Consider the following 20,767-nt stretch of genomic DNA (forward strand, 5'->3'; position numbering starts at 1 on the left):
TTTACAATTATTAGTAGGATTGATTGTTTAAAGAAAATATGAAGGTGATTGTACCTGCTTTGCTAGATTTAAAATAGAATAATGTTTATAGGCTGAATTCAAAGTCCCTGGGGAAAGTAGGTTTTTAAATTTTATTTTAATAAGCTGTGTATAAAAAGATCCCCTCACAGTTATTTAGAAATTCATGTTGATTTTTGCAAAAAGACTGAAAATGTTCTTTTGTGTGTGTGTGTGTGTGTGTGTGTGTGTGTGTGTGTATCTGGGGATTGAACCCAGGGCCTTTGCACTGAACTACATCTCTACCCTTCTGAAATTTTTTTTCGAGACAAGGCCTTGCTATGACGCTAAATTGCCCAGGCTGGGCTTGAACTTCCTGTCCTGCCTCAGAGCGCTGGAATCACAAGTGTGTGCCACTGTGTCCAACTCCTGAAAATGTCATTTTGCCCTTAGGTTTTATTAGTAGTTAGCAGGACATAGAATTAAAAATAATATCTACTTAAACCTTTGAAGATATTCAGTTTTCTTTGCATGCAGTGGTACAGATAAGTCTGAGTATCATTCTCTGATAATTGGCTGTTTGAGATTTTTTTCTTCAGCTTTGGTGTTCTGGAATTTCCTCACGGTACAGTTCTGTGTCATTTTTATCCTCTCAGCATTCATTTGGGTATTTTCAGTCTGAAAATTCATGTCTTTTATGAGCTCTAGGAGTTTTTATTTCACTGAAAATCATTTCTTTACTTCCATTTGTCCATTTCTTCCTGAAACACCTTTGAGTCAGGTGTGAGTATCATGGGCAGGTCCTCAGCTCTCTTCTCTTGGTAGTTTTTGCTTCTGTGTCTTTTTCATTTACACCTGGAAGATTCTCTTGACTTCTTGTAAATTTTCGGTGGATGTTTTATTTCAGCCATGAATTGTTAACTTAGTAGTTTTTTCTTCTCTTAAATTGTTCTTTTTCTGTAGCATCATGTTCCTGTTTTCAGATAATCACCCCCCTTCTCACTTCCACAATTAGGAGGTTTGCTTTTAAATTCTCTGTTATCTGAATCATCTTTGCTTCCTCTGGGCTCAAACGCTTACTTGTCTATTTTTGGCTAGTCTTTTTTAATGAGAAAGGGTCTTGCTTTGTAGTTCAGGCTGGCCTTGAATTCACTATGTAGCCCAGTCTGGTTTCGAACTTGCAGCGATCCTCCTGCCTTAGCCACCCAAGTCCTGGGATTACAGGCCTGCCCCACCACACCCAGTTGATCTTAAATTTTATCCTTATGTTCCTAGTTTTTTTTTTATTATGTGTGGTGGTCCTTGGCTACTCATTTTATTTAAGAATGAGGGGGTCGATTCTAGTGAGCTCTCTTGGGTTCTTATAGGGTTGATCTGTGGCATCTTTCCTATTAGCGCTGTCTCCTGAAGGGGAATGAAGTTCTTTGCACATGGGCAGGGCTTCTCATTGGCTGGGAACCAGCCTTTAGTCTGAGGAGCCCCCAATGCCAGAAGAGGGTGGGCTTTAACCTGGTGTGCAAGATACTTCTTTAGCAACTGTGGTTCTCTCAGGTCACTCATCATCATCATCATCATCATCATCATCATCATCATCATCATCATTTAGAGAATAATTGGTATAAAAGGAGAACAGAAAGGGGTGAAGTAATAGAAAAGGAGCTCACAGGCTCAGGATTTCTGTAAACAGACTTTTGAGAAAGTCACTAGACTTATTACAGAAGAACCTTTACTAAATCTGAGTGTATCAGTATCTTTACTCTTCCCTGAGTGAGATAAAGGTTTTAGATTGTTTCAGACTGATTTCCCATCTCCAAAGCTTAAATTTATGGACATGATTTAATTTATACAAGAGAATTTACACCTGTGTGTATATCTGTATATAATACCTGATTACTATAAATAGCAAAGCCCAGCCATCATGCACATCTTTTCATCTGTAGAACTTCTTGATGTGTCAACCTAGACAGATACACCTCCTGTCTGCTGACCCAAATCCTGGGCTTTTCTGCAGGGCAGCTTATGTCCCCATTGTGCCTGTGAGGCTGCTTCCTCTATCATAGAAGAACATGCCTCCAGCCTTTTTTCACACTGGGGAAATCTGCCCACACCCCTTGTTGGCTTGTGGTCCTTCTTCCATTCTTTGCACTATGTGGGGTTATTACCTTTGAAAATGTTCTTATCCTTTTCTGTGGGGTTTCAGGAGGAGTGAAGATATGTGTGTGCATAGATCGTGTGTGAACCAGGAGTCTTAACTATCTGAGCTGTGTATGATTTAATAATTTTACAGCCATGAAGAAGATCATTATAATTATTTGGTGGTTTTTGAGTGTATTATATAAAACTCGTTTTCCACTCTGGCTCCTTAGTGAAATTTCTGAGTCTCTGTTTCACTAAAGATTCTTTTGGTCAAGTAATAGGACAGCTGTCAAAATAAGCAGCTTTTATTGTGAATCTTGTTTGACAAGAAGTCCGCAGTCCCCCGTGGTGCATCCATGGCTTGTGACATCCTCAAAGGCCAGCTGTGGTGCCACCCATTCTGCCATCCTGAGGTTGTTCATGATGCTCCTCACAGTGACAAAGCCCATTAACAGCAGCAAGGGGAAGGCTCTATTCACACCTCAGAAGGGAGGACACACGGGAGGCACCCCTCACCCACTTTGCTGCTTTTATGATTCCTTGGCCACCCAGGACCCAGGTCCAGCCTCCTACTCTGGAGGCTGAGGATGTAGATTTTATGGGGAGCAGAGACCAGCAAAGAGGAGGGGTAGGAGAAGATGACAGCAGGATCAGCCATTACTTGATGTTCCCACTTCTCTTTTTCTGCCCCTTTCACACAGGATTTTTGACCCATTTCCCCTTTTACCCTACTCCATTTCATTTTACTTACATCTGTAAGAAAAAATAAAACTCAAATAACATAAGAAATGATTGCAGAAAAGAATATATATATGTGGCTCCAAATACTGAAAAAGTATTTGATCCTTTAAAGACTCATCATAAGTTGTAGCCCATTTGGGGTCATTTTTACATGTCTTCTTTGGGATCTAAGATTTACACTAAATTCTATGAGCTGTCTTAACTGTGCCTATATGGACAAGCCAAGTTCAAAAGGAAGAGTATGGCATGGCATGGTGGGGACAGGTCAGCTGCAGAATCCTTCACTGACTCTGCCACTGACTAAACATATGACTCTTTTTTTCTCTCTTTTCTTTTTGGCTTAGAATCCAGGGTCTTCACACTGAGCTACAGACCCATCTTTGTATTTTTGGGGGGGGACAGGTCTCTCTAAGTTGCCCAGGTTGTGCTTGAACTTGCAGTATTCCTGCCTCAACCTCCCAGAGTGCTAGGATTACAGGCGTGTGCCACTGTGCCTGGCCCACGTGAGTCTCTTTAGAAACTGACTCTCTGTTTGGAGTGAGGGTTAAGAGGCTGAAATGAGGCTGTTCGTAAATGGTCTGATACACAGTTAGTAACCATGTTACTTGTGTCTCTGTGGCTCCATCCTCAGTCTATGGAATTGTCATGATGCACAAGCATGTAAAATACCGTGTTCTTCCTGAAGTCACAGAAGCTTTCTGAGCCTTGGTTATCCTGTCTGAGCACCTTAGAGCTTGGCTATAGAGCAGTGGTGGCGATCTATGGCACACATGCCACAGTGGGCATGCAGTGCCCTCTCTGTCAGCACAGGAGCCTCACTGCCCCAGCAGCTGAGCATCAGATATTCGGGTTTAATTGCAGCATTGGCACTTTGTAATAAATAAGTGGGTTTTGGGTTGCAGTTTGGGCATTTGGTCTCTAAAAGGTTCACCATCACTGCTATAAAGGATCATCAAAGCTAATGGGTAGAAAAGCAGTCACATGTGAATTTTTAAACATTATTCATGCAATAGCTAATTGCCTTGCCTGCCTAGAGTCTGTGAATAATTTTATAAAATAGCTTTCTGGTTCTGACAATAGTAAACCATGTGTTTTCTTTCTTTTTAAAAATTTAGATGTATTCAGTTAAAACAGGCAATAGATGAAAATAAAAGCACTCTTCAGAAATTAAAGAAGGTAAGTGTTACACTACAGAAAAATTTCTTATTCAGATATTTTTACTAAGTGAGAATGAAGTGAAGTTGGTGAGTCCCTAGTTTTGCATTAGGGACCTGCAGAGCTATCCGACAGGTTACTACGTGCCTGCTGTAGGGCAGAAATGCCAGAACTTGGGATACTGAAAAATAAACCCAGCTTTGATGAGCTTGCCCAGCACTGAGGACTCAGAAAGCCCAAAGAAGCTAATTTTAAAAATTGTAGTACTTTGTAAGGTATGGGGGCTACCGACTAGAACTGTTTCTATTTTAACCCCATCATGGGGAGAGAACACACACTCCGATTTTGAGGTAAGTGGTGACAAAGTCCCTGTGTCACATGGCAGCAGCTCTGGTGTCAGTGACCCTGCAGAGATGGGAATGAGAATCTGCCCTTGGTGATCCCTTCAGGATCCTTTGTGTTTGAGCCTGAGCTTCAACCAGGTGCCTAGGCCTGGAGACTCACAGAGACTTAAGGTGGAAGGTGCCCGAAGTCATCTCCCTGACCGCATCTGAATCCTCATTGCATCTGGGCTTTTCTGAATTTCTCCAAGGACACAAAATTTTCAACGTAGGAGGCAGATGGACCCCAACTTTGAAGACTTAATTATTCTTGTTTCACAGATGAGAAAATAGGCTCTGCTGAGTGAACAAGACAGATCTCCCTTCAGTAAGTGGCAGAACTTGGGACTGGCCCTGTCATTCTGGCTCTAGAGCCAGTCTTCCATCACAGCTTATCCCTTACTAACCAGGGAGCATCTGTGATCCTTAGCACAAAAAGAAAGAAAAGCCAGAAACAAGTGGTGTCATTGTAGTTTTCATTAAGTTTGCATTCCAGCTGCATGAACCATATTTCTTTAACTCACTTATTTCTGTAAGGTAAAGGTCATCTCACAGTGATATTTATTTTGCTTTATAGCACTTAATGGAGTTTTTTGTTTTATTCTTTTAAAATAAATATGATTAGGGAAATGGAATTAATTTTTCAGTGAACTAGATCCGTGTTCTCCCGTAGGCTGATGAAGCTGCACCTGTCGGGAACTATGATCAGAGGAAAGAAGAGGAGCAGGCCCTCCTGGACAAGCTTACCCACCAACTGCAAGAACTCACTGTGGACATAAGTAAAGAAAATATGACTAAGTATGCCTCTTTCCTCCTTCCTTTAGATTATTTCTTTTTTAATTTTTTCAGTTCTATCGACTGAATCCAGGGCCTTTGCACTGAGCTACATCCCCAAACTTTTTTTAAAAATTTTATTTTCTATTTTGAGACAAGATTTCATTAAGTTGCCCAGTCTTGGCTCAAACTTGCGATCCTCCTGCCTCAGCCTCCAAGAGTGCCAGAATTATAGGTGTGCACCACCATGCCCTGCACTACCAGTCTTTATATTTGATTCAGAATAAAGACATACAACAGTATAGAAACAAAAAATGACAGCAACAGTATAACCAGTCCGCATTTATTTATTATGTGTAATGAATGCATTAGAGCCCAAGAGAGTTATAAAGAAGTATAAATTGTAGTCTCTGCCCTCATATTATTCGTAATCTAGTTAGGGAAACAAAACAGATCTGAAAAGAATGATGTTTTTAATGTCACTATTGATGTGCAAGAGGTAGAATGGTTTGGACTGTTTATGTAATCCTTCTTTGATAAATGTTCTTTAAAAATTTGAAGAAAAAAGTAAAGAAAAAGAAAAATTTGAACCAGAAATATACATTGTTTTTCTGCTAGAAAGATTAATAATAATAGATTTTGCAAATTACAAAAAGACTTTTATGTATAAAAAACTCAATTTCTAGGGAGCCAAAAAAATCAACTACTGTTCAGACTCTCTAAATGCGATTCCCCAACTTTTTACACTGTACCCTGGAAAAAACATTAACAGAGGTAGATGCAGGGATTCTAGGATTTCCACTGACTCCCAGGTGGAGAATGACAGAAGAGCTGATACTGTATTGACTTCCCACCACAAACAGCAATGAAGTCAGGGCAGAATAACACAGCAGCCATCTGCAGGCACCACTCATAGAGCGAGCAGGGTGGATCCCGACATGGGGAGAGACTGAGTCCTGCCCACCCAGGCCTTCTCCCTGGGTAAGGGACAGACTGTGACATCGGAAGGCGGATCCCAAGCAGGGAACAAGCAGTCTCACTGGACTGGGGAGCTGAGGCCCCTGTGATCACAGAGCCAGGCACTGTAGACAGAAGGGAATCAGAGAGAAACAGCTCCAGAGTCTTCCACAGATTCAGCTCCCCATGGTGAATTATTACAAGTATTCAAGAAAGAAATAATACCACATTACAAAATATTCTTAGAGAATAGAAAAAGAATCCAAATTGCTTTATGAGCAATTAGATAACATTGATTTCAAATCCTGACAGAAAGCACTGTAAGAAAATCCCAAGACCCTCAGGAACCAGAGGCCCACTCTCAGTAGGAAGAATTAGCAGATCGAATGCGAGGCAGATCAAAAGGATGATACATCGTGACCAAGTAGATTTATTCCAGAATGTATGGTTGTTTTCACATGAAGGAATTGATGATTAAATTCACATCAACATTAATGGAGGTGAAAAACCATGCCAAGTTCCCATTATCCTTGGCAACATTTCAGAGTAGTTGACCCATGTAAAATATGTGCAGAATCTCTTAAAGAAAGGGTTATATTGAAAATCAATATGTCATAGTTTATAGATTTTTATTCTTATGGTATAAAAATTGTTTTCTGTTCAGTCTTTGTTTCTGTTTAGGTGAGTATTGTATGAGAGTCCTACACCTATTTTAAACAAAGATATTCTAGAACAGTGTGTATGTGACACCTTGGATGCCCAGTAAGCATTTAGTTACTTTGCTGAATATTGAATGAACACATAAAGGTCAGAGATACTAAGTGACTTTTCCAAGTTATTGTGTATTACTTTGGTTCCTCTCTTTCTCATCTTGTACATCCTGTTTTCTTCATTCCTAAATGCTGTTTTCTTTGTTCATACTGTTGTCATTTCTCTCTTTCAACAGCCACCTCACCTTGGGCCCTTCTTCCAGTCTCTTCCCACATTGGAGGCAGGTCTCATTTCTGAAGTGAAAACCATACGCTTTCCCTCCTGCACTGTAGAAACTGCTTACCTTGAAGATAAGTCGCACAGGGAATCCACTCTCCCTACCTCTTCTCGGCCTTATCTAGGGCTACCATTTGTGTGCTACTTAACATTTTCTGGTCTTGAGCTTCCTTTCTCCTCTCCCTCTGTCTTCTTTCTACTCTTTTTGCCTAATTCCAACTCATCCTGAAGACCTAATTCTGAGCCTTTTCTGATCCCCTGTGCAGCCTGATTGGATGTTTCTCTTGTCTGATTCCTTAGCATCCTGGGCATGCCTCTACTGTAGTACCTGTTGAGCAGTAGTAAAATTACCTGTTTCCTAGACTTTCTCAACATAAGCTCCTTTAGCATGGGTCCACCTATGTATCCCTCATGTCTTACATGGAACCTGACCTGCAGCATCATTATCAGCATAACCGACTTGGATGGAAAGCTTATTGTGGGCAGGCATTGTTCTTTTGTGGGGTTTTTTTGGGTTTGTTTGTTTGTTTTGGTTTTGGTACCGGGGATCAGCAGAACCACTGAGCTAAATCCCCAGCCCTGGGCAGGCATTGTTCTTAACCTTTTGCAGGTTTTAACTTGTCTAATTCTTGTGACCACCTCAGGAAACAGGATCTATTATCATCTTGACTTTAACAATGAGAAATGAAAAGCTTATAGAAACCTACCAAGCTCATCCAAGGAAAAGGAGATAGAACCAGAATTTAAACCCACTACGTGTGTGATAAGCCCTGTAATGTTGTGCAAGGAGCATTTGCTGAATGGACAATTCCAGGATTGGAATCGTGTGCTTCCTGGCTTCAAGTCTGATTCATGTTGTGCCATCTCACATGCCTTATTCAGATACAGTCCTACCCTCGGTCCTTCATGGCACACCTGCTCAGCTAGATAGTGGAAACCATTAGTTATACTTCCCCCTTATTTCTTTTATTTTCCATCTCTAAATATGGAGCAATTCTTTTACATACAGGAATTCTGCTCATATTCGGTCTGTTCTCGTATGTTGTTTCAAGTGGTCCTATTCATAGAAATGCTTTTTGTAGGACAGGTGCACCTACTGAAAAAGAGGAAGATAGTGATTCTACTAAAGAACAAGATGATGATGGCGATGACGATGACGACGACGAAGAAGAAGAAGAAAACAGTGAAGAAAGTGCTGGAGAGGAAGAAGAATCTGAAGAGGAGGAAGAGCAACAGGAAGATGAATCTCTCAAACAAGCAGCAAATAAAGAATACATTGCTCTTGGAGATTTTACTGCTCAGGAAGCTGGGGATCTTACATTTAAGGTGAATAGAAGAAGCCTGAAACTTAACCTAAGGGTAGCTGTGCACACTTAGCAGACTAAGAAAACTCTACCTATACACCTGTAATGGGGGTAGGGGGGAAGAGACAGGGTCTCACTACATGGTTTAAGCTGGCCTTGAACTTACTGTGTAGCCCAGGCTGGCCTCGAACTCATGGTGATCATGCTCCACCATGCCCAGCTTTGTACATCTGTATTACATATTACTGATTTTAAGATTTTTAAGACTCAGTCTGTTTAAGTAAGTAATAATTATCATTTATAAGCAGTAGCAATGTGAGTTTCTGTCGTTAAAGTTAACCTCTTCTAAAGTGTTTCAAAAATAGTTTTAGTGTTGATAATTCTCAATGAGGGGCAGAACTTTATAATTTATTTTTGATTGTCATAGGTATGGAGGTATTCAGCTGAGACAGGCAGTGTGCTTAGCTAGAGGTAGCAGGGCGCCTCTGTTGTGCTGTTAAGCGGCACCTCTTCCTGTTGACTCAGATAGGTAAGGGAGCTGCATCTATGGTTGCTTGGCCTGTGCACATATAAATGGGAAGTGGGATGGAAAAATAAGATTGTGGTTTTTAAAGAGGTTGGAAAATGGGTGTGGTGGTGCCACATGTGTAATTCCAGCACTCTGGAGGCTGAGATTGGAGGATTGCAAGTTCAAGCCCAGCCTGGGCTGCATAGCGAGACCCTATCTCAGAAAAACAAAAATAAAAAGGATGATAGGGGGGTTGAGACTGTTTCCTGCTAGCAAAATGAGCCAAAGAACTGTTAATGAATATATGAACTGTGGTCCTTATGTTTATTTACCTGAACATTTAATAACGGACTATTAATAAGATATGCAAGAATATTGTACAACTAATACATTTTAATAGAATTCTATGATTTAATAAAATCATAAGATTTTATTTTCAAATTCTCCCAGAAAATGCCATTAACATTAGACAATAATGTATATTCTAAGAAAGGCTTTACTTTTCAATGTCCCCAGTAGTAGAAATTCTTTGTTTTTCTAATTTGAATTATACTTTTATACATGGACAAGTATTATTCAAAACATGAATTAAGTGGATAGATATACTGGGAAAATACTATTTTTTGCTTCAAAATAGGATTTAATTTTTAACACAATTGATTTCTTCAGGGATTTACATGGTGCTTCTGCAAGATACTTTACAAAGAGATTCACAAATTCAAAGATATTTTATACAGTAATCCAATTGCTGGATTGTGGCCTTGAAAATGATTTCACATATGATTCAAATGTGTGTTAAGCAACGTTGTGGAATGATTTATTTATACTTATATTTATAGTCATGTAGGTTTAGGGTAAGGTGGTAGGGAAGCTTTTGATAAAAATTAGGATAAGCGGGACCGGGGATTTAGCTCAGTGGTTTTGCCGCCTGCTACGCAAGCACAAGAACCCGAGTTCAATCCCTGGTACCTAAAAAAAAAAAAAAAAATTAGGATAAGCTTGGGCCAGAGATTCCGGCCACCTGCCTCACAAGGGCAAGGACCTGAGTTCAATCCCTGGTACCAAAAAAATTAGGATAACCCGTGGATTAGAAAAATACTTTTTTTTCCAACATACATTTTGAAGCATTACTAATGAAGTAATACTCATGTCTATTGAGTTTTCTTTTTAAATTTTATTTTGTTTTGCCTTAAGAAAGGGGAAATTCTCCTTATAATTGAAAAAAAGCCTGATGGTTGGTGGATAGCTAAGAATGCCAAAGGAAATGAAGGTCTTATTCCCAAAACCTACGTGGAGGTGAGTCTTTGTTGTGTATCCTTTCCTTTCTCCTTCAGTTATTTGCATTTTTAATAAAACATTAAGGTATATTCTTTGCTCAGTTGATTAGTGAATGAGCTAAGAGATGCAGAATTGCTTTAATTTTAGAGATAGAGTGTGGAAAACTGGCTATGTATTGATGGGTTTGGGCACTGTGAAATGCTCTTATGCACATGAGCCCTGGAACATTTTCACAATGAAGCTTTATGAGTTAATGCTGTTCATAACAAGACATTTATTATTACTGTAAAACATAGCCAGTTAACTTTGTGTTAACTTCCAGCTGTATCATACTCTTACTCAAATGTGAACATAGGGTGCAAGCACATTTGTAGCCTATTTCTTATTATTTCCTAATGTAGCACAATCAGTTTCTGTGCCAAGTAATATAAACATCTGTCTGGGTTAGTGCTGTCCAGGAGAATTCAAATGCCCACCACTACGGAATTTTAAGTCTTCCAGTAACCACATTGAGGAGTCTTTTTTTCTTGATACCACCTCTGACAACAAGTGTGAGATTTTCTCTAACACCAAAGATATATGTCATTTTCCACATCAGTTTCTCCACCAACCAGGTGCCCAGCAGTTCAGCTGGGTTCTGACCCTGGCTCCTGGAGCACAGACCCCACAGGTGAGGACTCAGTCCTGCCAGACTGCACCACATTCAGGTGCCAGTCCTAAACCTCAGAAGCCACCAGTCCTTTTGACTGTCTGTAAATTCAGGAGTCACCTCCACCTTTCTGCTGGGGTCTGAAATTCACTATGGTGATTCGCAGAACTCAGGAAAACACTTTACAGTTTGTCCTCTGTATCCAAGAATTTTGTATCTGTATATTCAACCAACATATCAGAAATATTTGAGGAAATAAATTGCATCTGTACTGAACATGTACAAACTTTTTTCTTATCATTATTCCCTACACCATACAGTATAACAATCATTTACCTAACATTTGCATGATGTTAGGTATTATAAGTAATTAGAGATGATTCAGAGTATACAGGAAAGTGGGTACTGGTCATGTGCAAATACTGGACCTTTTTTTTTGGTACTGGGGATTGAACCCGGGACTTTGCACTTGTGAGGCAGGCGGTGGCGCCACTGAGCTAAATCCCCAGCCCTCTGGACCATTTTATAGAAGAGACCTGAGCACCCTTGAGTTTTGGTTTTCACAGGGGTCCTGGAACTGATCTCGAGGGAAAATTGCACTTGCGTTTGCCAGCTTATCATACAGGATCCAACTCACATACAGCTCAACCGAAAAGATGCATGGGGCAAGGTATTTGGCTGGGTTGGTTTGCATGCCGTCTGTGGGCCTGGCCCCCTCCCAGCATCTTGATGTGTTCACCAGCCTGGAAGATCTCCAAGCCGTTTCATGTAGGAGTTTTAATTTAGTTTAATTTATTTCAATTAATTGCATTGGTTAAACCACTGACTATTGGTGCTCAACTCAATCTCTAGTTCCTCTCTCTTCCCTAAAGGTTGGAGTGCAGGGCTGAAAGTTTCAATGTCTTCTAATTCCATGGCTGGGTCCTCTGGCAACCAGCCCTCTCCCTGAAACTGTCTGCAGACCAACTAGAGTTGCCTGTTAGCATAACCACTGGAATGGTTGCAAGGGACCCCTGATGGATAAGAAAACACCCTGTCATTCAGGAAATTCCATGGTTTGTGTCTTCCAGGAACAGAGACCAAATCTCTATTTCTCAGTACCCACATTAAAAAAGCAAAATTAAATAAGTGGAATTGTTCTTAATAATATATTTTATATTATCCAATATATCAGAAATATTTCATTATACAATCAATGTTTAAAGTATTGAGCTATTTACTTTTTATATTAAGTTCAAAGGCCCGTATGGGGTTTATATTTACAGTACATCTCAATCTGGACTAAAATGAATGACTCAGTAGCCACATGCAGTAAAGGGCTGCTGGACGCACAGGACAGGTCTGGATCAGGTTTTGAGAGGCAGCAGGTATTCTGGTCTCACTTAGGTCGTTTCCAACCGGTAATCATTGCAGAGAAGCTACAATTAGCTTCCAGCCCATTTCTCTCAAGAGTGGAAGAAGTGTGAAGACAGACAATTAAGCACTGGTTAAGGCCCTCTCTGATCTTTAATCTGTAGCTACATGTGAGGCAGCTCTTTTTGTTAAGTCCACTGCTGGATCTTTTAAAGATTCTAAGCACCAAAAGGGAAAAAGGGAATGTATGAACTGTTACCCCCGTAAGAAGGTTTCCTAGAAGCTACACAAAAAACTTCCAATTACTGACCAGCATCTGGTTGTGTGGCAACACCTGGCTGCCTGGAAGGCTTGCTGAAGTCAGGGATTCTGCTGGAGAGGAAGGGGTGGAGACTAGACCTTGGCCAACCAGCAGCCTCTGCTTTGATCAGTCTGCACATATATCTGGCAGACTTACTTAATTATTCCTCTTACATAAATCCCTGATGTTTGTCACTGCCTCAAAGGGTTTACACCTTTATATCTTGATTTATTTTACCAATTTGTACTCCCCCCTCCAACATTTGTTTCCCCATACATGTGCCAGTGCTAGCTCTAATTAATCTTCTTAATTTTTTGCCTGTGTGATTGGCAAATCACAATCTCATTGTTTTTAAGTGCATTCATTATACTAATGAGGTTGAGCATCATTTCATATGTTGTGTGACCATTTATATTTCTTCTTTGTGAATTGCCTTTTTGGATCTTTTGGCCTTTTTTCTAGGGGATTTTTAGAAATCTTTTTTCTCACTGATTTATAAGGGTGTCTGTAATATTTTAATAATAGAAATATTAACCCTTAGAAATTCGTGTTAAATGTTTTCTTTGTTGACTTTCAGCTACATGTTTTTTTTTTATTAACTAAATCTGTCAGTGTTTCCATTTATGATTTGGGTTTTGGTATCATAATTGGAAAAGGTTTCCTCATCCCAAGAGTATCTTCTTCTAACACTTTTATATTTCTTTGATTTTGATATTAATTTTTTCATTTAGATAAATTCCATCTGGATTTATTTTGGTTAAAACTGTCTGCCTCAATCTTTGCCATTTTTCTTTGACATTTTTTATGTTAAATACTTTTTCCCTATCATAGTCTAAATTCCCTTCTATGCTTTCTATGATTTGTGAAAGTACTAGGATTTTCATTGATTGATTGATTTTTTTTTTTCGGTACTGGGTATCAAACTCAGGACCTTTAGCTTACGAGGCAGGCACAGTGCCACTGAGCTACATCCCTGGCCCTTATTGATTGATTTTTACATTCATTGAAAAGTACTTTATATTTCAATGATTTTCCAGCCCTATAATAAAGAAAAAGAAGACCAAGAATCAAGTGAAGAAGACAGTGAAGAAGATGTGGATGTGGGAGATGAAGCAGCAGACAGAAGTGAAGTGAAGCAAAGGTATGGGGTGGGAGAAGACATCAGAGCAGCTTTGGGAAACTTTTTACAAGACTTCCCTTTAGTCTTTCTTTTTTTGGTGCTGGAGTTGACCCCAGGGCTTCATACATACTAGGCAAGTGCTCTTACTACTGAGCTAAATCCCTTCAAAACTTTCTGGAAATGGAGACAACTTATACGTGAGAGCTTTTCATGTTATTGTTTGCTTAACAATCACTACTACTTTAATTTTGCAGTATATTTTAGTGCACTTAGCCTACCTTGGTTTCAGCTAGACACTGTTCAGTTATCAGAACTTCCTGACGATGATGAACTCTGTTCTTTGACTGATGCACTTCCCTAAGTGAATGAATCACATAATCTGTCACTTGCTATTTTGTCTCCCCAGAACTGATTCCCGTTGGAATGCTGTTCGAAAAGCTATCTCAGAGGTTGGTATCTCCTGCCTTATTGATGATGTCTCATATTTCACCTCTTATTATCTGTTTGACAAGTGAGATATATTTGGTCCCTTGTTTTTGTATCATTATGAAGTAGCTCTGATTGCATTCAGATTCAAAATTAGAAAGAAAGCATAGGTCCTACATAGTGTTCAAGGTGTGGGATGGACGTAAGGAATAAGCACATATTTCTGATTCAGTAAATCTGTGCTCCAAGTAATGTTTCTCATTAGGTCTTCTGTTAAAAAAAAGAATAAATAATCTGATTCATGGTATGATTTGAGGGCTTAGAATTATTCTCATTGATCCTACCAGAATTTTCTGTCATTTTATTGAAGAATACATTTCATTTACTGACAAACTCAGAAAAGTAAGAAATTAACTATAATTCTACCACTTAAAAATTATAGAACAAAATTAAAATCCTCCTTCAATCACTATTAGTAGTTTAGTAGGTATTCTTCCTGATGTTTCACTCCATGTTTTCCTTATAAGGACATTCTCGTGTGTGTGTGTGTGTGTGTGTGTGTGTGTGTGTGTGTGTGTGTTCACATACACAAAACTCCCTTAATTCTTCAGTGTGTGTCAGTCACAATGTTCACTCCTCTGTTAGATGGCTGTGCATGGTGGAGCGGAACAGCTGGGTCTGTTTTGGTCAAGGATGCATTGAAGCATTTGGTCTAGAATAGAGCTCTGCTCTGGAGCACTGCCTGGGTCTGAGGTCCTCAGGAAGGGCAAGATTCAGGGATGAGTCTTGCTTTCAGGAATTGGGGATCACATTGTACTGTTTTCCCCCTAAAGTCTATAAGTATTTGTATTATAGAGGTGAGGAAACATGAATGAGAGCAAGCAGATTCATTTTGTTTCCACTCTCTTCAGCAGATAAACACTGTCGACGTGCTGACCACAATGGGGGCCATTCCTGCGGGCTTCCGGCCCTCCACGCTCTCCCAGCTGCTGGAGGAAGGTAACATGGGTCAGGCAGCATGCACACCTGGGGTCAAGCAGTCAGGGTTGGAGTCTCATCTTTCTGTCATAGCCAAAATAAGCTGAGGAAGATGTTGAATCTCACCTCTCACTGGTTCTCATCTTTTCCTCTCCTCCCTGTGAAGGCAAAGACCCCTCCCTGATCCTATCAGAGGCCAGTCTGATTATCTGTGCTCTGGGTCCCTGCCTCTTTCTTTTTTTCAGAAACAAGACTCCTTTAATTATCAGCCCTTCCAGTGTCTTTAGCCTGTACCTCCCTTACTGCCTCCTGCTGACTCATTACCCCATTGGTACTCCCTGCACACCTCACATGGCCTCCTTTAAAAACCAGCCTTGCCCCATTCTGCCAAAGACTCCCTTTATCTGCTCCTCTTTGCAGTGAGACTTTTCTGGATTTCTCTCCATTTCTGATTCAGTCTTGGATTCCCAGTAATTGGCAACTCTTGGCTATAAGCTCCTTTCAGAGGGGAATCTTGGGGGCCAAGGCATCTGCTGTTTACCTGACTGTTTAGTTATCCATGAAGGGCTGCATTGAGGTTACCTCTGCTAAAAAGGTTCTTCTTGATCCTCCCTAAAATGCCCAGCCCAGCCTTCCAGACTCAGGGTAGCTCCCACCTTACAAGGGGGAAGGAGCCACCACAATGTCAGTCCCCCTACTTCCTTCCACTTGGGCACCCTCCTCTTCACTCTGCAGTTAGCTAATGAGGGCAGAGAACACATCTGTCTCATTCACCGTTCTATTTCCAGCTCCTAGCATACCACTTGGCAGAGCAGGGACTCTAAAATTATTTGTTGAATGAATAAATGATTTTATAGGAAGTATTCTTCACAACTGAACTATGGAAAAAAAGGCTAAAAATGCTTTTGTGTTAAGTGGAACTAGCGATTATATATATTTTTCCCAAAATCTACAAAATGCTTACAGGTTTCTGCAATTTACAAAAATATTTGAATGAATCATCTTCATCATGAGGCATATTATTGACCTAAAATTCTATAAGACCTTTCTTTAAGCTACTTTAAGATAATCTTTTATCTATTTATTTTTTTAAATTTTGTATTGTTTTAATAAGTCTGGATTGAACATCTGTCAGAAAGCAGGTTCCTAATAAGCAGTTTGGCATTTTGGAAGTAATATGGATGTTGGGTTTTAAATTTTATTCCTCTTTTTGCAAGAAAATAAAGGAAAGAATGATTTTTACAGGGAATCAATTTCGAGCAAGTTACTTCCTACAGCCAGAGCTCACGGCATCGCAGCTGGCCTTCCGAGACCTAGTGTGGGATGCCAAGTCGAGCACTGTGAGTATAGTTACGATCAGTACAGGTACAACTTTTCCAGGTTTCATCCTGGTGGAAGTATATAAAATTTAAATTGATGCGCTATAGAAAACAGAATTATTTCTAGGTTGGATTTTTTTTTTTTTTTTTTTTGCAGCTCCTGGGATCAAACTCAGAACCTTGCACTTGCAAGGCAGGCGCATTGCCCTGAGCTAAATCCCCGGGCCATAGGTTGGAATTTTTAAAAGTGATGTTTTCGTAGGTGAGGCAAAACTTGGACTTGGCACCTTGACTTTGTCTTGTTTCTCTGCTCTATTGCTCTCTTTCTCTCACTGTTATAGAGGAAATGATGCTGGATTTTTATCTTAATCATTCTTTACATGTTTCTTCATCTGTAAAAAAGGGGATAACAATACTTCCAATGTAGAGTTCCCCTGAGAATTATTTTCTATGTAAAGGCTTAGAACCATGCCTGACGTATGGTAAGTAAATGTTGGTGAGTGCTGTGGTTTGGAAAAGTGTCCCTATTGTCCCCTGGGTGTTACTAGCCTGTGATCAGGGCCTAGCGGGAAGACGTAGGTCACAGGGGCATGCTGTTGAGGGCATATCAAGACCCCAGCCCCTTCCTCTCTCCCTTTTGCTTCCTGGCCACCTTGATGCACTGCCTCAGTGCAGTACCTGGGAGCAGTGGGGCCAACTGACCATGGACACAAACCGGGAGCCAAAACAGACATGTCCTGTTCTTTAAAGTGATGGTTTTGGATACTTGTTACAGCAACCGAAAGCTGATGAACACAGGTGTCATTATCAGTAGTACGTCACAATACTATGTTAATTAAATAGGAAGAAGGAAACAGCAGAATGTTATGATTATACTTTTTAGGGTAGGACTCAAAGTGAAGGATTGTTGCTATTTCAGTATTTGAAGTAGAAAATACTCTTAATATTTTATTAGAACACATCGCTGCCCTCCCATTTACCTTCTCCTTTGTCTCCCTTCCTTTCCTGAAGTCTAAGGGAGGAGTAAGAGGACCAAGTGATCAGGTTGGTGGGGTCAGGTGCTGCAGGACCTCAGCATCCCTTTTCCTCCCAACCTGAGCAGGACCTGGAACCTTCTTAGCATTAAGTATCTTGTTTTCTAAGTCAACAAAGATGTTATATATGGTCTGTTTAATGTACATTTAATTTTATAAATTTATGCCCAGAAAACTAAATATTCAGCTTTTCTTAAAAAGGTGACAACCCATTAGGTGCTGTCTTATTATTTGCAACAATAAATTTATTTATAATTATAAAGTTTAACTATTTGAGGGTGTTCTTAAAAAGTAAAAAGCCAGAATGCCAATTTATTTATTCATAATCTGACCTCTTGTCTGTGAAATAGATCTGAATAATCTCATCAATTAGTCAGTACATTCTCTGTCAAGAGATCCAGGTAGGAAATCAAAGAACAAGGTAGATAATTGCTTGGAATTTTGAAAAAGAAGCATTTAGCTGGGGAATATTGATGCCAGGTTTCTTGATTGCTGTGCCATGGTAAGCACCTACACTTACACGAATTCTGTAGAGTGAACCTGGAGATGGGACTATGGGGCTTCCATGGTCAGCCACATGCTGGACCTGCTACTACTGCCTGTTCTGTCCATCGCAGCTTTTAAGTAGTTATGAAAAATGCAGCTATTCCAAATATAACTTTGTGAAAATTTTACCTGAAATGACTAGTTTTGACTTTAAGTGAACAGAGTATTATAACTTTTCCTTATTGTCTTTTTTTATTCTATGTATTTTCTTAAGCTGCATTTACAAAAGATACTTTGGAAAATGGCTTTGTACTATAAGTAACAAAAATAAACTTTTTATAACTAATTCCTGTTTCAGATCAGGTCAAGACCCAGCCATGTTTCATTGGTCCTGACCCTGTGGAGCTGTAAGATGATTCCTCTCCCGGGAACGAGCATTCAGGTCCTCAGCAGGCACGTGCGCCTCTGTGTGTTCGACGGTAACAGGGTGAGCTCCCGCGGATGGCTGGGCACACCAGAATGGGGAGGAGCACTATGATATTGATGAAGCCACATGGTAAATGTGCACTACCCAGAACGGGTGTTCTCTTCTCTAGTCTTTCTCCGCATCTGTGTACTGTGTATGTGCTGCAGCCACAGTGGTTCTGAGGATGCAGGTCTCGCCCCTGCCTCTTTCAGTCACTAAATGTGCGATGTTGGCCCATCACAGTTAACCACCCCAGCCTTAGACTGTTTTTCACCTAAGAGGCACTGGTGCTTATCTTCTAGTGTTGTATGCGGCTCAGACCTTAAGCATACAGCATTGTGTTTTTGACAAATGTGCACACCTGTATGACCAATGCCCTCATCAAGATATAGAGCGTCACTGTCTGTCTCTTTGTGTCCTTTTTCACTCAAGTTCTCCCTGATTTCTGGGAAACTACTTTTTACACAGTACCAAACAAGTCTGAATGGCTTTTAAAAAATTAATGTATCTTTCTTGACACATACCTTAAACAGTGCTAGATAGAAATGTATAGCTCTAATTGCATATACTAGAAAGAAGAAATATTTAAGACCAGTGATCTAAGCTACCAACTTAAGAGGCTAAAAATAGAACAGTGAGTTAAAGCTGAAGAAAGGAGGAAATAGTAAAGATAAGAGTAGTAATTAATGAAATAAAGAGCAAATAAACCAAAGCTGATTCTTTGAAGAGATTAATAAAACTGAAAGATACCTAATAAGAGTGATCAAGAAATTTTTTAAAGAAAGAAAACAAGTTATCAATATCTGACATAGAAATAGAAACATCACAGCTTCCATAGAATTAAGACAACCATAAGGGGACATATAAATTTTGTGCCAATAAATTTGACATTGATGAAATAGATAATTTTGTAAAAAAAATAACATACTGAAATTTCCATGATAAGAAATAAGTAACTTCTGTTAAAGAAATTAAAATTATAATAAAAATATCTTCTCACAAAGAAAATTCCAGGCCCGGATGCCTACGGTAGTAAATTCCTCCAAACATTTAAGGAAGGAATAATTCCAATCTTATGCATACTATTCCAAAGAGTAGATAAAGAAGAAATGCTTCCCAACACATTTCATAAAGCCAGAAAAATGTGACATCAAAATATGACATAAAAAATTACAAGAGCAATATCCTTCATGGATACAGAAACTAAACCCTAAACAAAATATTATCCAATTAGATCTAGTAACATATAAAAAGAACAACATATCATAACCAGTTGGAATCTCTTTCAGGAATTCAAATGTATATACGATTCAAATGTTGTGGCCAACATTTAATGTTTGAAAACCAGTCATTGTAATTTGTTACGTTAATAGGACAAAGAAGAAAAATCATGTGAACATCTCAATAGATATAGAAAAACCATTCTATATATTCCATAGAAAAAGATCTCAATGCTTATTTATAATTTTCAAAAAGTTCTCTAGGAACTAGGAATAAAGGGAACTTCCTCAAATTGTAAAGGACAACAAAAAAAATCTAAATTGACATCATCATACTTAACAATGAAACATTGAACACATTTTCCCTATGGTCAGGAGCAAGTCTGGGGTGTCTAAAAAACAAAAAGATAACTGCTTTTTAAAATTTATTTATTTTTTGTTTACCGGGGATCGAACTCAAGTCCTTGCACTTGCGCAGCAGGTGGCAAAACCACTGAGCTAAATCCCCAGCCCGAGATAACTGTTTTTAAATGAGGAAAAGACTTGGACTTCAAAAAAAGAAAACGTGGCAAACCAGTAAGAATATAAAAGACACTGAACATATAATAAATTATCAGGGAAATACAAATAAAAACTGGGAAAGCCCCAACTATATGCTCTTACAAGAAGCCACCTTAAATATAAAAATGTAGGTAGGTTAAAAGGAGGATGGAAGAAGATACACCATTCAAAGACACTAACATCAGAGTAGTTATTATATACTATGAGAGAGATAATTCATCAAGAATATGTCACAACCCTAACTCTGTACACAGCCAACATCTGAGCTTCAAAATACATGAAATAAAAATGCGTAGAACTGAAAAAAGCAATAGGGAAAGCCATAATTATAGATGGGAACTTTAATACTCCTCTCTCAATGATATAAACAAGCTGACAGAATATTTTAGTAAGGCTGTAAAAGAATCAAATAACTTATCAGCTAACTAAATTGAATTACTATTTTATTTGTACATCACCTCAAAATAGTAAAGTATACTGTCTTTTAAGTACATAGGAATATTAACAAAGATAGATGGGTGATCAGAAGACAAACCTCACAAATTTGAAAGAATTGAAACCCATACATATATTGTCTTTGAGCACATGGAATTAAATTAGACATCAATAACAGAAAGGTAAGTTAGAAAATCCTTAA

General features: G+C 39.2%; 1 protein-coding gene across 5 annotated transcripts in view; it reads left to right on the plus strand.

Annotated features, from left to right (window-relative positions):
* Positions 1–20,767, plus strand: part of Nphp1 (nephrocystin 1) — a 52,060-nt gene that overhangs the window by 4,961 nt on the left and 26,332 nt on the right. For 4 of the 5 annotated variants that reach the window (XM_004844331.4, XM_087202767.1, XM_021257989.2 and 1 more), the window contains exons 3-11: positions 3,990–4,050; positions 5,083–5,207; positions 8,210–8,453; positions 10,134–10,235; positions 13,558–13,661; positions 14,047–14,089; positions 14,978–15,065; positions 16,290–16,384; positions 18,242–18,370. In XM_004844331.4, coding sequence (XP_004844388.2) covers positions 3,990–4,050; positions 5,083–5,207; positions 8,210–8,453; positions 10,134–10,235; positions 13,558–13,661; positions 14,047–14,089; positions 14,978–15,065; positions 16,290–16,384; positions 18,242–18,370 — 991 coding nt within the window. The remainder of the gene's footprint in view (positions 1–3,989; positions 4,051–5,082; positions 5,208–8,209; positions 8,454–10,133; positions 10,236–13,557; positions 13,662–14,046; positions 14,090–14,977; positions 15,066–16,289; positions 16,385–18,241; positions 18,371–20,767) is intronic. The other variant, XM_004844332.4, reaches the window with a different exon arrangement.

Source organism: Heterocephalus glaber, unplaced genomic scaffold (assembly GCF_053883595.1).
Source record: "Heterocephalus glaber isolate CG9 unplaced genomic scaffold, H.glaber_assembly_v1.0 deba00000470, whole genome shotgun sequence".
Classification (NCBI taxonomy): Eukaryota; Metazoa; Chordata; class Mammalia; order Rodentia; family Bathyergidae; genus Heterocephalus; species Heterocephalus glaber.